This window comes from Fundulus heteroclitus, chromosome 22 (assembly GCF_011125445.2).
Source record: "Fundulus heteroclitus isolate FHET01 chromosome 22, MU-UCD_Fhet_4.1, whole genome shotgun sequence".
Lineage (NCBI taxonomy): Eukaryota > Metazoa > Chordata > Actinopteri > Cyprinodontiformes > Fundulidae > Fundulus > Fundulus heteroclitus.
In genome coordinates, this window is record NC_046382.1 from 3,714,159 (window position 1) to 3,730,893 (window position 16,735).

Genomic DNA, 16,735 nt, shown 5'->3' on the forward strand with positions numbered 1-16,735 from the left:
GATTCTGGGGGGCTTGGTTCTGCAGGTTCTGGGCTCTGGTGACAGAGTGTGATCCTCACCGATGATGCACAGTCCCTCCTTGGCTCTGGTGATGGCTACGTTTATCTGGTGGGGGTCTCCCACAAAGCCCACATGTTTGGACATCCAGGCGCCGTCCGGTTCCGTCACAATCTCGGTTCTGGGAACGGAGCAGACTGTGGATAAAATCACGTAGCGCCACTCACTCCCTGGAAGAGAACAGAAGTTGGTTTAGGTAGGTTCTGCCAGACAAACCCAGCTGGGTGGAGGAACCACATTATTTCTACGTTTCTCATGTTTTAACATGTCTGTGGACTACCAGTCTGTTAAATCTATAAATCCCACCTCAGACCTGCTTACCTTGGCTCTTTGTGATGGTGGTGACTGTGATGTTGTCCAGCTTCTTCTTCCTCAGCTCCTCTTTGATCTCTGACACTTGGGCGTTATAAGGAGACAGAACAACAATGTTCTCCTGATCCACACGGGCTTTCTCCACCAGCATTCCAGCAATGCGTGTCTGCAACACAAAGCGCAGCAGGTAACGTCCTTCCTTCAGCACCATCGTCTCCACCAGCCTAACCTGTACAGGGTGGACCCCCCCCCCCCTGTCCATCACAGGTTTTACAGCTACTGGCTCAAAGAAGACTCCTGAAGGACATGTTGTTCAGACCAGAAACATGATGAACCATTAATACATTCATCTTTATGCAGTTACAATCACATTTTAGATGGTAAAGAAAATACCTTCATTATTTTAACAGACTAATAACCCCAGACCGGTTCAGGAATCAGAAGGGTTTCTAGGTCTAAGGGCCTCTGTGTTCACAGAGTAAACGATTAAAGTTAAAGTTCTTCGACTTTGTCCCCGTCTACGTACTTCTACATTAGGAGTGGAGTCTGGCTGTGAGGGAGCCGGCCGTCTGCATCGTAAAGACGTTCCAAAGGTCAGCAGTTTGAAGTCTGGGTCCCTGAGCTGGACCCTAGACCCCAGACTGCTCCCTGGGGGACTGGTTAAAGGGAGAGACACGTGTCCCCAATGTGGGACTGCAATCGTTCCATTCACAATGAAGACCGTTCAGGATGAACCATGGATGGTCCACTGTGTTTTTATTTGTCTTTATTTAATTTGGAAATGTCTCCAGCTCCTGTTCTAGGAAGTTTCTCCTCCTGCATTGAGGAGAATTCTAACCGCAGGCTTATTTACATAAGTAGAGGAAGGTCAGAGTCGAGTAAGGAATAAAGTCAGCTCCACGCTGATTAGGAGGGCAGAGATGTGCTTGGATTCATGCATACAGCTTCATTCACCTGAATTAGTCTGTTTCCTTAATTTCAATGCACCGTGTGCTGGGGGGGGGGGGGGTGAAAGAGAAAGTGTGAGAGATGACAGCCAGTCACTGTGTAATGGTGCTCAGTCTTAAATGAAGCACGTTAACGAAGCGTACAAGCCTTTTCTCATTTCTTAGAAGGCCTGGTAACATGACCCGCTGTAGATGTTGGAGGACAACAGAAAACAGTACGTACTACTTGGTCTCGCTCCCTGTGGTTGGCTTTGGAGTTGTTGTTGCCCTTTGCAGTCTTCACTACCAGACGGACGGTTTCTCCTTCAATGTGTCCAAACACCAGCGGCATCGTCCTGCCGTTAACAAGCAGGACGCTGCTTGGCTGCGGCACGCCTGTTTTCAGCTTGCCGTCATAAAATTCCTCTGAGGGGAATTCACAGATGTCCTTATGCTGTTGAAACAACAAACAGCAACAGATCTGGGTTATGATGCTCTTCTTCAGCCGGTCATCCTTACACGTTCGATCTTCTCACCATTCTGTACTGGGTATCCAGCATCACGGCTGTGTTTCCATGGAGAATGGTGTAGTAGCGCTCAAAAAGAGACCTAGACATCCCCAGCTTCTTCACAATCTGATTCTTCACGATTGGCTGGAGCTGTTTGTGGTCCCCGATCAGCACGACCTGGCAAAGTTCAGAAGAGGTTGGTTGGTTGGATGAGAAAATCTGTCCTTTCTAAAGACCCAAATGATTTCTGCTTCAGAAAACAACCTTTTTGCCTGTGGTCAAAATGATGTTTTAGGAAACCTAAGAAACTTTGGGATGGAGATAAACATCTTCAGACCATCCTACCGAACTAACAACAAGACGAAAAATCAACAAGCTGATTCAAACATTTCAAGTTTTAGACAAACAAATGAAACCAAGTAGTTACAAACTACAAAAAATGACTAAAAAACTAATTTAAAATCTTTAAAAATAGCATAGCTAGAACAGCAAAAGGAGTCAGCAGTAACTCGATTTGTTCAGGATGCCTGCTGAGGGATTCTTTGAAGGGGGCAGAGCTTGTTTCCTGGCTCTGTGTTGTGATTGGTTGGGAGGATGTAATGACCTACATGACTTAAATGGATGGCATTAAATTAAAGTAAAAAATCTTGGTGTTTTGACCAAGACATGTCATTTAAATCCCATATTAAACAGGTTTCCAGAGTTTCCTTTTTTCACCTCAGGAATATCGCTAAAATTAAAAACATTCACTCACACAATTTGCTGTGTGTGGAAAGACTTTGACTTGCAACATCTTAAAACTCACCAGAGATGTTATTATTTTGTGCTTATTATACTTTAGTTTGGCTGTATGAGTGTTTATGTGCTAATGTAGTTTGTATTTTAGGTTTTTCTGTCTGTGAAAGAACGCTTGTCATTTTAATGTTTTTTATGTACCGTATTTTCCGAACTATAAGTCGCAGTTTTTTTCATAGTTTGGCCAGGGGTGCGACTTATACTCTGGAGCGACTTATGTGTGAAATTATTACACATTTTTACCGGTATATCATTACACCTGTTATTTTCACACCAAACCGCCAGAGGGCGCTCTAGGCCTGTGTTGAATCAGACGTAAGCGACGTAGAAGCGGAAGTGCCGCAGCTTCTACCCCCAGAGTTAACGGAGTTATTTGAAAGTGACACAGAGGATGAAGATTTCACTGGATTTTAGTTATTTGGAGTGACACGGACGCTTTGGTTAACTTCTTCCTATGTTATTTATGCTATAGTTATCTTAATAGCTTTTAATATGTTATGTTAACATACCAGGCACGTTCTCAGTTGTGTCATGTAGCGTAAGCTAACCGTACAATTATTCAGCCTGTTGTTGCCTCCCTTCTATTTTTATTTAAAATTGCCTTTCAAGATGACATGTCTGTTCTTGATGTTGTATATTATCAAATAAATTTCCCCCAAAAATGCGACTTATACTCCAGTGCGACTTATATATGTTTTTTCCTTCTTTATTATGCATTTTATGGCTGGTGCGACTTGTACTCGGGAGCGACTTATAGTCCGGAAAATACGGTATACTCTACATCCCTTTAGTCCTCTTGGTAATCTTAAGTGCTTTATATATAATGCTGGATTGGATTAAATGGACATTTAACTGAGATCTGTGGATGTGGGCAGATCTCCACAAGTCAGGGAAGGGCTGCAAGAAAACAGCTCCTGACTCAACTTGCTCATATCACCTATCAGAGCAATAATTTCACCATTTAAAGCAACAGTCACTGAGAACAACCAGGCTGGACAAAACTTCAGTTCCCTGGTTCTTTTCTAAAGGCCATGGGAACCTTGTTAGAGAGCATGGTATAATTAACTGTGAAGTAAAAGTCTGGTGGCTTCTGGCCCAGACCCTTTAGAGTAGGGTTGATGAACATGATCCAACACATTAAGGAGCACACTAAAAGGAAACAGAACCTGCTCTGGTTTGTTGAAGACTAAAGGAATCAGAGCCTGGGGCTCGGTGGCCATTGCACTTTCATCAATCAGGATCTGGCGTGCGCTGACTGTGGACTGGAGGATGGGGGTGGACGACTGTGTGCATGTGCACAGAATAATGTCGTGTTGTTTCAGCTCATGGATCCGAGCCTTTTTGAGAAGGTCTTTGTATCTGGGGGTGAAAAACAAACACAGAGAAGAGTTGATGTTTTTTCTAGTTATTTCATGGAATGTTGTGAAAACAACATTAATGTTTGGATTTAACTGTGAATTCATGCTGCAAGGTTACTTACTCTTTCTCTTCTTCAGCAGTCAAGACCTTCTCACTACGAATTCGTTCATCAAACTCTTTAATTTTAGCTGCAGAAGGGTTGGCCGGCTCACGCATGCGATGATGCATAGTGATGCTCCTAAAATCAGTGCAACACATCTAAGCATTAACAAAGTTGCCACGAGGGGATCTCTATTGCTGCCTTTGTTAGCATCTCTAATAAAGCCAAGACACACCAAAACCCTCCGATCCGACGGAAAATCGTGTCATAGCAATTAGGTCTGGTTGAAGTTGTTGGGGCTGGGCAGACCAGCTTGTGGTTCTGTGCAACTGAGTCTGTGTAGCTCCAACCAAGGTGGACCCCCACTCTGTCTTGGTTGGAGCAACACAGCAATTAGATAAGAAATCCATGACTCAGACAGGAAGAGAGACACTTTGGCAAAGTAAAACCTTTCCATTTTGGGTAAAATACAAAATAAAATCTTCAAACTGCTGCAATTTCCAGCCATGTTTGTCCCTATATAGGTCCATCCCTGAAAACACAGCCAAAACATTTCCATTAACAGTTTACCTACCCATGGTAGGCAGGAGCGGATCTAGAAAATTTGTTTTCAGGTGACAAGAGAGGGGCAAGAACTTTTCAGGGGTGGCAACATACAATATATTTTTGATATCTATCTATTAGCTCTATACCCTCAGCAGGATTCTGGAGGGGGCATGGGAGTTTGCCCAACCAGTCTACATGTGCTTTGTGGATCTGGAGAAGGCATTCGACCGTGTCCCCCGAGGGATCCTGTGGGGGGGGGGGTACTCCGGGAGTATGGAGTACCGGACCCTTTAATAAGGGCTGTCAGGTCTCTGTACGACCGGTGTCAGAGTCTGGTCCGCGTTGCCGGCAGTAAGTCGGACTCGTTTCCGGTGAGAGTTGGACTCCGCCAAGGTTGCCCTTTGTCACCGATTCTGTTCATAACTTTTATGGACAGAATTTCTAGGCGCAGCCAAGGTGTTGAGGGGATCCGTTTTGGTGGCCTTAGGATTGCGTCTCTGCTATTCGCGGATGACGTGGTCCTATTGGCTTCATCAGGGCGTGATCTACAGCTCTCACTGGAGCGGTTCGCAGCCGAGTGCGAAGCGGCCGGGATGAAAATCAGTGCCTCCAAATCCGAGACCATGGTCTTGAATCGGAATAGGGTAGAGTGCCTTCTCCGGGTTGGGGAGGATGTGCTGCCCCTAGTGGAGGAGTTCAAGTATCTTGGGGTCTTGTTCACGAATGAGGGGAAGATGGAGCGGGAGATGGACAGGCGGATTGGGAGGAGGCCCAGAGGGAGACCCAGGACACGCTGGAGGGACTATGTCTCTCTGCTGGGAACGCCTTGGGGTTCCTCCTGAGGAGCTGGCCCAAGTGGCTGGAGAGAGGGACGTCTGGGCCTCCCTACTGAAGCTACTACCCCCGCGACCCGACCCCGGATAAGAGGAAGAAGATGGATGGATGGATGGATGAATACCGCCCCTGATGGTAGGAGGTTAGATGTACAGGAAACAGATAAGATAATTAAACAGTGATTTTCTTCCAGCTTGTTCGAGCAGCAACTGCACCTTTATGTTGACTCCCGGCTTGTTAATGCTGGCAAAACTTTGGGAGTTCATGGTACAAACTCTCGCATGAATACTCAATCTCCTAAGTGTGGTGGTTCAGAGGAAGCCTCTACGGAGCCAGTAGGTCAGAAAGATGTTTGTACAGATACAAACATCTTTCAAACAAACATGTTGGACCAGACGGATTGGATGGGTTGGTGTGTCTCGACTTAATGTCTTGTTACAGATCAGTACCTGAGTTCTGGCTTGGAGCCATCCGGGCGAAGTGACCTTAGGGAAAATTGCAGGTCACTGTTTGGATAAGGATAGTCAACCATCTCTACTTGCAGGCCATAGACTCTAAGGATCCGAAGGGCCCCCTCAAACTTCATCAAGTACTCTATAGAACAATAAGACACACATAGTCCCAAAAATGTGCATGAAATTCAGTGAAAACTCAAATATTAACCAGAGCCAGGAATTTTTGAAAAGTAAACTTACCTGCAACAACGTCCACAGACTTGTTGGACGGACCACAGTAGAGAATGACTTCTTTTTTCATTTTGTCTTTTGGGTCTTCATATTTCCTGGGTGTCTTAGAGTTCTGCTTCAAAAACCACCACACAATATTCACGCCCACTACAGTCTTCCCAGTACCTGTCAGTTTAATAAAAAAAGTGAAGCTTAAATTCCGCAGGCAGTCAGTAATGATAAACATGTTTTTGCTCCTACCTGGTGGTCCCTGTATCAGGGTGAAAGTGCCGTTCAGAGCAGCTGCAACAGCACGAAGCTGACTGTCATTAAGTTCTGGCAGTCCTGCTGGTAACTTTGCTTTGGCAACCTGGTGTTTTAGCACACTGCTTTGCAATACTAGAATGATAAAACAACACACAGCATAGCTTTAGTTTACTGTCTCTTCAATCAAAGGGGCAGCTGGTTTAAATCTGATCTGTCGGACAGATTCCAGTTTGTTCATGTTAATAATAAATCTTCCTCAAACTCTAGGGTCACCTGTGGAGTACCACAGGGTTCAGTCCTTGGACCAATTCTCTTTACTATATATATGCTTCCTATTGGCAAAATTATCAGACAGCATGGGATTAATTTCCACTGTTATGCTGATGACACTCAGCTATATTTATCCATAAATCCTGATGAATCCAATCAGTTACTTCGACTGCAGTCATGTCTTGATGACATCAAAAGCTGGATGACTTTAAATTTCCTGCATTTAAATTCTGACAAGACCGAAGTTTTAATCTTTGGGCCAGAGTCCTCAAAAAATAAACTTCTTAATCAATCACTTAATCTGGATGGCATTAACTTGGCCTCTGGTAATAAAGTAAAAAATCTTGGTGTTGTTTTTGACCAAGACATGTCATTTAAATCCCATATTAAACAGGTTTCCAGAGTTTGCTTTTTTCACCTCCGGAATATCGCCAAAATTAGAAACATTCTGTCCAGGAGTGATGCTGAAAAACTGGTCCATGCATTTGTTACTTCAAGGCTGGACTATTGTAATTCTTTACTATCAGGAAGTCCACAAAATGCAGTTCAAAGTCTTCAGCTGATCCAAAATGCTGCAGCAAGAGTTCTGATGAAAATCAACAAGAGGGATCATATTTCTCCTGTTTTAGCTTCCCTTCATTGGCTTCCTGTTAAATCAAGAATAGAATTTAAAATTCTTCTTCTAATGTATAAAGCCCTTAATAATCAAGCTCCATCATATATCAGAGCTCTGATTACCCCGTATGTTCCTAACAGAGCACTTCGCTCTCAGACTGCAGGTCTGCTGGTGGTTCCTAGAGTCTCTAAAAGTAGAATGGGAGGCAGATCCTTTAGCTATCAGGCTCCTCTCCTGTGGAACCAACTCCCAGTTTTGGTCCGTGAGGCAGACACCCCGTCTACTTTTAAGACTAATCTTAAAACTTTCCTTTGTGACAAAGCTTCTAGTCAGAGTGGCTCATGTTACCCTGAGCTACCTCTATAGTTATGCTGCTATAGGCTTAGGCTGCTGGAGGACATCAGGGTCTATTTCTCTCTCTCTACTGATTTCTCCATCTGTTCTCTACCAATTCATTATGTGCAGAACATTTGGACCTCTACATTGGAGAGTAGCTACACAAAAAGGTGGCCCAAGACAGAAAAGGTTCAGTTCAGTGGTTCTAAAGGACAGAAGTCACTGTTCTGAAGAGAGGAATGTGCACCTTTTAGACTGAGAGGAAAGGTGGTTGGAGACAGGAGTTAAAAAGGGACAGTACACAGAGAAGATGGCCTCAGATCCCATCCGTCTAACATCTACAGTGCAGCCTGGACCCTTCACCTGGACCCAGGTGGTTCTCTAGCCATCCAGAACTTGTAGGTCCTAGTTGTTCTGTTGGTTTGGTGTTACTCTGAAGCAGCAGCAGTGAGTGAAAGATGTACAGAAGTTCCTCCAAAGAGCAATCCTAATCTAGCACAGAGTGGTGTAGGAGATATGTCCTCACAAGAAACTTAAACTGGCACTAGGAACGAGAGCAGAGATTAGACAGACTGAGGAAGGTGAAACCACAGCTGCCTCTGTCTCCCATTTGTTAATAACTTCCCTGTCCCTGAAGGGGAAGGCAGATGAAAATCTTCCTGAATATTGGATCACCTGTTTACTGGTGATCACTCCCATGTAGCAGGACAGCAGCTCTCCATTCATCTAGGTGGAGCTGGCTTCACTCTCTAGAGCAGGGGTCACCAAATTGGGGGTCGTGAGTTGATTTGATGCTTATGTGATAAAAAGATTTAGCATTTCTTAATTGTGAAACCGATATCAAAGTATCACTCTACGAGATTCTCCACGCAGGGGAAGGGCTTGACTTTTTTGTTCTTAGGAAAATATGACTTTATTGTTTTAATAGTTACAACTCTAATCTCATAATTTCCAAAAATAAATAAATAAATACCACTTGACAAAATGGGGTCACAAGTCTCTGATACTGTTATTCTGGTGTCGCAGGCTGAAAGGTTTGGGAACCTCTAGAATGGACCTCCATCGCAGCATTACAGGAGAGTCTGGCAGGGTTGGACTAGAGTGGATCTGTGGTTCTGCAGAAGCATCTGTGCACATAGGAGTAAGCTGCTCCATGTTTATCTTTGTTTTATCTTACAAGTATTATTTACAGGGGTGTTTATTCACCCAAATACTCATAATAAATAATATTTCATCTATCACAAAACTTGTGTCTGCCTCTCCTGATGCCCCTAAATTGTTTCTGTGGGATTTCAATAACTGCTCATTGAAGGATACTAACTTAATATTAATACGGTAACTGCAATACTTGGAAAAATAAGACACTGGACATGTGTTATGGCAGTCAGAATAGTTAAAGGTATGCTATGCAACCGGGGTTGATTTTCCAGCGAGGCTCCCCCCAGAGGGAGAAAGTAAAAGTGCACTGTCGTAAAGATGCTCAGCTGTTCTGGTTTCTCCATCAAGCCAGGTGCGGTTGTTTTGAGCTTAGCAGACAGGCGAACACAACGAAAAGTGGAAAAAACGGCAGTACAAACAATGAACAGTGAAAGTATGAACATCAGGGTTTCACGCAGTGCCGCCGCGCCAAGTTGCCGCCGCCGCCGCCGCCTCGGCAGTTTTATTATTATTATTTTTTTTTATGTTGGCGAGACGGCCGCCGCGGTAACGTCTCGCCAACATAAAAAAATAAAAATAAATAAAAATAATAATAATAATAAAACTCGATATGCTTGCATGTTTATTTGACGTTAACACGCGGTTCTTTGTTGTTGCTTTCGCGTGTGCATATAGTGAATGGCAGGGCAAAAACACATGGAGTTCTCGCCGTAAAGCAAGACTTCTGTGTGTGCGGGCCGTGAGCTCTTGCAATTGCTGTATTTCTCCCACAGACCCCCAGGGCGGCCGAGAAAACCTTTGTTCAACCTGAAATGACTCATTTAATCATCCAAAACGGTATGGAACACATTAATTAACTGAAAAATGTTGCATAGTATGCCTTTAATATTCTGGTTCTTTGGAGTCATCTGACAATTATGTGGTGTGTGTGTGGCCGATGTACCTGAGGGTTTTGAAGAGAGGAAAGAAATAAACCTGTAGTGTTAAGATGTTATCGTGGTTTGGATGTGTCAGGTTATGGTTTTAATTTAGATTCATGTTTTTATTGCCATTTAGGTATTATAGGTCTTGCCATATTCAGTCATTAGTTTTGCTGTTTGGGTTTTGCCATAAGGTTCACTTCTTCACGTTCTAGATTTGTTAAATGTTTTTCCTGGTTTCTGCATTTCTTTACTTGTTGCCTTCTAGTTAATCTTGCATTAATTTTTTACTAGGAGTCTTGTGTCAATGTCTTCAGTCAGATCATGTCCTTGTGTTTCTATCCAGCTCCATTCATGTTTATTTCTGTCTCCCTCTACCATAGCTCCAACCAATTAACCTTGTTCATTCCACCTGCGCTGTGCTCATTATCCAGCATATGGTTCACCTGGGACTGCCTATTTATACCTTCCTCCATAGTCACTGTTTGCCAGATCCTCAGAAAGCCTTGTGTGAGTAGCCATCCAGCGTGTTTTATTTATTTAAATAAACCTTTGAAGTGCAACTCTGTGTTTGGCTTGAATATCGGCTTCTCTGATCGGATGTTCCTGACAGAGCTGGAATAAAAGCAGCTTTATGACACGCCTTCTTAAAGAATCAAGCTGTGCTCTTTTTTGAATGTATGATCAATATATTGTAATGTTCTGTTCTGGTTCATGTTGTTTTGGTTAAGTTAACTTTCCTGCCTTAGGGTTTATTTATGTTTCCAGTATTGGATTCATGTTTAGCTTTAACTGTTTCAGTTATCTGGTCTTCTTTATTAGATTTGATTAAAGCTTGTGTTCTGTTCAGTCTTAGTCTTGTTTTCTATCTTGGGTTTTCTCTTTATGGTTATTTTTGCTCTGTAGTTGTTCATCTTAGTTTCTGTCCTTTCAGCCTTCTAGTCTTTTCCCTTCTTGATTACTCCCACCTGGTTTTGGTTAATTAGTCCCTCCCTCTTCACCTGTCAGCAAGCCTATTTATACCTGTCTCAGTTCCCTGCACTCTGCGAGAACGTCTCTACTCCTCTCTACTCAGCCTGCCGTCTCCCACCGCAACGCTCGTCTCGGACTCTGATTCGCCGGGGTCGCCCTCTGGGACGTCCGCCTGACTTCCAGAGACGCCGCGGCCGTCCCCCAAGACGTCCGCCTGACTTCCAGAGACGCCGCGGCCGTCCTCCGAGACGACCGCCAGAGCTTCTGAATCTTGGGGGTCATCCTCCGGGCCGCCCACCAGACTTTTGTTTCTAAAACACTTTTTCTTGAGACTTTTCGCTTAGTTAGTTCACCCTGTCTGGGTTGTTTTTGGTTCAGGATTTGATTGGTAATTTTTGGATTTTGTATCTGTTCACCGTGTCGGGTTGTTTTTGTATGGACTGTGTCCCTCCGTCCTGTAACCCCCTCCACCCACCCGGTCTAATCTGTTTTATTTTTGGTTCGAAGGACGTCTGGAATCCGTCCTTGAGGGAGGGGCTCTGTCACGTTCTGTTCTGGTTTATGTTTATTATTTGGTTAAAGTAGCTCTTTTTGCCCTTAGATTTATTTCCGTTTTTGGATTCTAGTTTAGCCCCTTTATTGTGTTAGTTATCTGGTCCCTGTTTTAGCTCTGCTTTTAGTTCTGTGCTTGGTTTGCTTGGTTTTGTCTTAGGGTTATTTTCTAGTGTCCTGTCTGCTCCCTTAATCACTCCCACCTGTCCTTGATTAGTTTCCCTCCGCTCACCTGTTCTATCCGCCTATTTAAACCTGCCTTAGTTCTCTGCTCCCCGTCGGTTCGTCACACTTGTCACCCATGTGTCTGCTGCCTCAGTTTGGTAAGAGCTCCCAGCACATTGATCCTGTCTGTAACCTGATCTGTTTTGTTCTGCCCAGTTCTGTTGCCGGATCCCTGTCACGTCAATCACTCACCGCAGTTCCGTCCAGATCCGGACCTTTTCCTGGAGATTGACGCGGAGGTGGTGCGTGAGCTCCGTCCAGATCTCTTTCCTGAGCCGCCACGGTTTCTCTCTTCTGACACGGAGGCACAAGGATCGCCACGAGACTTGGCAGATCCTTTTCCTCAGGAGAGATCAGCCCCCCTGCAAGATCTGCCCTCTCGTCGCAGGAGGAGAAGGCGACAGCTGGTCAGCTACACCTCCAGCTGTTCCGAGCGTCGATCAGATGAGCCAGCAGCCTCCATTGTTCTTCCAGCCACTTCCTGCCCAGCAGACCAGAGTCCTCCACTTCCCACTCCTGAGTTGTCGACAGCTCCTCCTAGTGGTGCCCCAGACGCCAACTACAAGTCATTGGAGGACAAAATTAGAACTTTTGCCCCCATAATTAAACGCCTCAGGGAGGTTCTTCACTGCCGTTATTCGGCCGAGTTGGAGGCAAAATTAAAGGAGGTGGAGGGGCACTACAAGTCGGCCCTCCAGGCTTTCTATAGCCCACCACAAGCACCTGTCCCCGAGGGTCCGCCGCCAGTGGGCGACGAGGAGACCCAGGGGGGTCCGCCGCCAGTGGGCGACGAGGAGACCCAGGGGGTCCACCGCCAGTGGGCGACGAGGAGACCCAGGAGGGTCCGCCGCCAACGGGCGATGAGGAGGTGGCTCTGCAGGGTCCGGCTCCACCCGAGTTCCGAGAGGGGGTCCAGGACGACCCGCCTCTTAAGCTCCCAGAGGGGGCCCTGGAGGGTCTGCCTCTGCCCAAGTCTCCAGAGGGGGCCCTGGAGGGTCTGCCTCTGCCCAAGTCTCCAGAGGGGGCCCTGGAGGGTCTGCCTCTGCCCAAGTCTCCAGAGGGGGCCCTGGAGGGTCTGCCTCTGCCCAAGTCTCCAGAGGGGGCCCTGGAGGGTCCACCTCTGCCCAAGTCTCACGTGGAGACCCAGGAGGGTTCGCCGCCACCGGGCGCCGAGGAGAACCGGGGGGGTCCGCCGCCAGCGGGCGACGTGGAGACCCAGGGGGCTCTGCCGCCAGCGGGCGCCGAGGAGAACCGGGGGGCTCTGCCGCCAGCGGGCGACGTGGAGACCCAGGGGGCTCTGCCGCCAGCGGGCGACGTGGAGACCCAGGGGGGTTCGCCGCCAGCGGGCGACGTGGAGACCCAGGGGGGTCCGCCGCCAGCGGGCGACGTGGGGGTCCAGGAGGAACTGCTTCTGCCCAAGCCCCAAGAAGGGGTCTTGGAGGACCCGCCCTCGAGTTCAGCTCCAGTGCCGACTCCCCGCAACTGTAAAGAAGAGCATCCAGTGCCTGCTCCCCGCAGCTTAAAGACTCAGTCTCTAGTGCCAGCTCCTCGCAGCTTTAAAGCTCTATTCCCTGAAGCCGGTAGCCCGGGGCCTCCTGAAGCCGGTAGCCCGGGGCCTCCGGAAGCCGGTAGCCCGGGGCCTCCTGAAGCCTGTAGCCAGGCTCTCCCGTCAGTCGCCTGTAGCCAGGCTCTCCCGTCAGTCGCCTGTAGCCAGGCTCTCCCGTTAGTCGCCTGCAGCCAGGCTCCCTCCTTAGTCGCCTGCAGCCAGGCTCTCTCCTTAGTCGCCTGCAGCCAGGCTCTCTCCTTAGTCGCCTGCAGCCAGGCTCTCTCCTTAGTCGCCTGCAGCCAGGCTCTCTTCTTAGTCGCCTGCAGCCAGGCTCTCTCTTTAGATTCCTGTAGCCAGGCGCTTCCCTTAGCCTGTAGTCTGGCGCCTTCCTTAGCCTGTAGTCCGGCGCCAGGGTCTGCTTTCTTTCTCTCCAGGCCCCGCCAACGGTCTCCGAGGTTCCTGCTCCGCCGACGGTCTCCTGGACGCCCGCCGGACATCCTGACTCACCGGGGCCGCCCGCCGGACAACCTGTCACGCCGGGGCCGCCCGCCGGAGAACCTGTCACGCCGGGGCCGCCCGCCGGAGAACCTGTCACGCCGGGGCCGCCCGCCGGAGAACCTGTCACGCCGGGGCCGCCCGCCGGAGAACCTGTCACGCCGGGGCCGCCCGCCGGAGAACCTGTCACGCCGGGGCCGCCCGCCGGAGAACCTGTCACGCCGGGACGACTGCCGGACATCTTGACTTGCCAGAGATCCAGCCACTTTGACTGTTTGGGGCCTTTTTCCTTGAGACATTTTATGGTTTGGATTCGTCCCTTAAAGGGTTGATTTCTGTTTAGACTTTTGTTTTGGTTGTTATGAACAGCTTTCTTTTTTCAGACACTGGCCCTCCATCCTGGAGCCCCCTCCTCCCACCCGGTCTGACTTTCGTTCTGTTTTGGTCTCCCATAGAGGTTTGAGGACGTCTGGAATCCGTCCTTGAGGGAGGGGCTCTGTAATGTTCTGTTCTGGTTCATGTTGTTTTGGTTAAGTTTACTTTCCTGCCTTAGGGTTTATTTATGTTTCCAGTATTGGATTCATGTTTAGCTTTAACTGTTTCAGTTATCTGGTCTTCTTTATTAGATTTGATTAAAGCTTGTGTTCTGTTCAGTCTTAGTCTTGTTTTCTATCTTGGGTTTTCTCTTTATGGTTATTTTTGCTCTGTAGTTGTTCATCTTAGTTTCTGTCCTTTCAGCCTTCTAGTCTTTTCCCTTCTTGATTACTCCCACCTGGTTTTGGTTAATTAGTCCCTCCCTCTTCACCTGTCAGCAAGCCTATTTATACCTGTCTCAGTTCCCTGCACTCTGCGAGAACGTCTCTACTCCTCTCCACTCACATGCTGTCGGTAAGAGCCTTCCTGCCTCTGCTTATTTTTGCTATTCTGCTTGTTTGTTCCTGACCAGATCTCTGCCCTTCTGTTTTTTGAGCCTTCCCTCTGTTCTTGTTGCCTGCCTGAAGTTTGCCTGGTGCTTCTTGTTGTTTTGGACGGCCTCAGGGAAACATTCTTGTTTTGATGGACAACATTCTCCCGGTTCTGCAGTGGTCAGCTGCTGGAAGTTCTGTCTGCCTTTTTTCAGTTATTTAAACCACGGTGTTTTTCTTGTTCCACTGGATCTTTTGTAAATAAACCTATTAAGCATATGCTCCGTGTCTGGTTGAATATCGGGTTCTGTTAAATCAATCATTACATATATTGATGACTGGTGACTTCATTCAGGCTGTTACAAGCCTACAATGAAGGAAAATATTCTAAAATTGTTCTTCATGATCAGTCTAAAGAGCAATTATGTTAATTCATGTAGAAATGTCTCAATTAAACATTAATTTATTGTTTACAATGTCTCACATCTATGTCTACCCTAACCCTGTCAGGGTAGGATAGGGTAGCTATCTGTCTGTCTTTACAGACACCATTTTACATGACGTCTGCAGCAGACGTCATGTAAAATGAGAAAGCTCCAGGCTTTTATTCCACCCACTCCATGACCAGCAACCACGAAGCCTAATATTCTTTATTAAAACTTAATATGTAGTTAATGTATCCAGTTGTGCAGGATAGAAACATCCATCTATTGTCTATAGCCTCCTGTCCATGCAGGGTGGCAGGAGGTGGGTTAGGGTGCTGGAGCTTATCTTTATCAGTCACTGGAGTGAGGTTCACCCTCGATGGGTCACCAGTCCATCACAGGTAGAAACAGACTAAGTAGGAAAAAGTCATCATACTAGCAGATTCAGCCTAACGTCAGAGCGTGAGGTTCAGAGAACTGACCAGAAACCCAGGAGCTCCAGCCTAGACTCTACAGACCCTAAACCAGTCTGACTGCTTGAAAGGGTTGAAAGAGAAAGGAAATCAACTAAAACGTGCGTAGAACAGAGAGCGTCTCTCTGTAGTTGATGTCCAGAAAGCTGTAGACCTTCAGAACTACCGACTCCTGACTCCATCCTCCATGTTTCTGACTCCATCCTCCATGTTTCCGTCACTAATGACGTCAGAGTTAAAGTCTGGAATCATCTCAGCTGCTGAAGCTCCTTTCCTCCCTGATGGAGGTCTGCTGACCCAGGAAAGGTCAGGGAGCAGGAGGTAGGAGGTAGGAGCTAGGAGATAGGAGGTAGGAGGTAGGAGCTGTTTTTAAGGGTATTCGGATTGAATCTAAGCCTCTTCTCTCTAGAACCAAGATGGCAGCACACTGAGGTCAGCAGAGCTGCATCTGGATGATGGACCAGACTTCTGGGACAACAGAAGATGTTGGACCATGATGGATAGAACCGTGATGGACAGAATCATGATGGAGAAACCAAACGCAACAGATCAGCCCAAACACCTCGAACTATCAAGCACAGTGGTGGAGGGCTGATGGTTTGTGCTTGTTTGGCAGCTGCAAGATCTTGGGGGAGTGGTGGCCTAGTGGTCAGAGCAGCGTGCTTGTGCTCTGAGAAGGATGCAAGTCCCCGGTTCAATCCCCAGCACCTGCACTCTGGGTCCCTGAGCAAGACCCTTAACCCCAGATTGTTCCCCAGGCGCCGCACATGGCAGCCCACTGCTCCCCAAGGGGATGGGTTAAGATGCAGACGTGAATTTCTCCATTGTGAGATCAATAAAGTTCAATTATTATTATTATTATTATTATTAATATTATTATTATCTGGGTACCACCATCTTCTCTGAAGCTAGGACGTAACAAGGTAATTAATTATCCCAAGAACAGCATTAGGTCAGAATGACTGATAAAGATAATCATCAAGGTGCTGCAATGGCCTAGTCAAAGTCTAGAGGCTGAGCTGGCTGAAACAGTGTGGTGGGAGCACAGTGGGAACTGAAATATTCTTGGAAAGCAGAAGGAGCTAAAGCTACACCACATGGATGTGAGAGAGATTGGTAGACCAAGCTGCTGGGGCTCTACTTACTTTACCACTCACAGCTCTTCCTTTTGGCTTCATCTTTGCCTAATAAATAATGGACGCAGGAAATCTGTGATGTGTTTTGTAAACCTGAGGATTGAGTTCTATGAATTCTGCAGTTAGTAAAGTTCAGATCAGTTTTCAGGTTGTTTATCCCAACAGTGGACTGACCCTATCCCACCTATTTGGGCTGCAGGGAACTCCTCCATACTGCTCTTACTTTTTTTGGGGATCTTGTGTCCAAGTGCAATCCTCTTGACTAGGTTGCATGTTTGTCCCAGGCTGACAACAGCTTGTTCTTTTCGGCTGCAGCAAAACAAAGAAACATTCAAT

The 16,735-nt window shown here is 46.9% G+C and overlaps 1 protein-coding gene across 6 annotated transcripts in view; it reads right to left on the reverse strand.

Annotated features, from left to right (window-relative positions):
• Positions 1–16,735, reverse strand: part of helz2b (helicase with zinc finger 2b) — a 46,910-nt gene that overhangs the window by 941 nt on the left and 29,234 nt on the right. For 2 of the 6 annotated variants that reach the window (XM_036126641.1, XM_036126645.1), the window contains 10 exons: positions 16,623–16,708; positions 6,365–6,502; positions 6,134–6,289; positions 5,888–6,032; positions 4,080–4,196; positions 3,766–3,958; positions 1,832–1,981; positions 1,540–1,749; positions 379–535; positions 60–227 (listed from right to left, as the gene is read on the reverse strand). In XM_036126641.1, coding sequence (XP_035982534.1) covers positions 60–227; positions 379–535; positions 1,540–1,749; positions 1,832–1,981; positions 3,766–3,958; positions 4,080–4,196; positions 5,888–6,032; positions 6,134–6,289; positions 6,365–6,502; positions 16,623–16,708 — 1,520 coding nt within the window. Of the gene's footprint in view, positions 1–59; positions 228–378; positions 536–1,539; positions 1,750–1,831; positions 2,113–3,765; positions 3,959–4,079; positions 4,197–5,887; positions 6,033–6,133; positions 6,290–6,364; positions 6,503–16,618; positions 16,709–16,735 lie in introns of those variants that run through there. The other 4 variants (XR_004927685.1, XM_036126644.1, XM_036126642.1 and 1 more) reach the window with 4 other exon arrangements.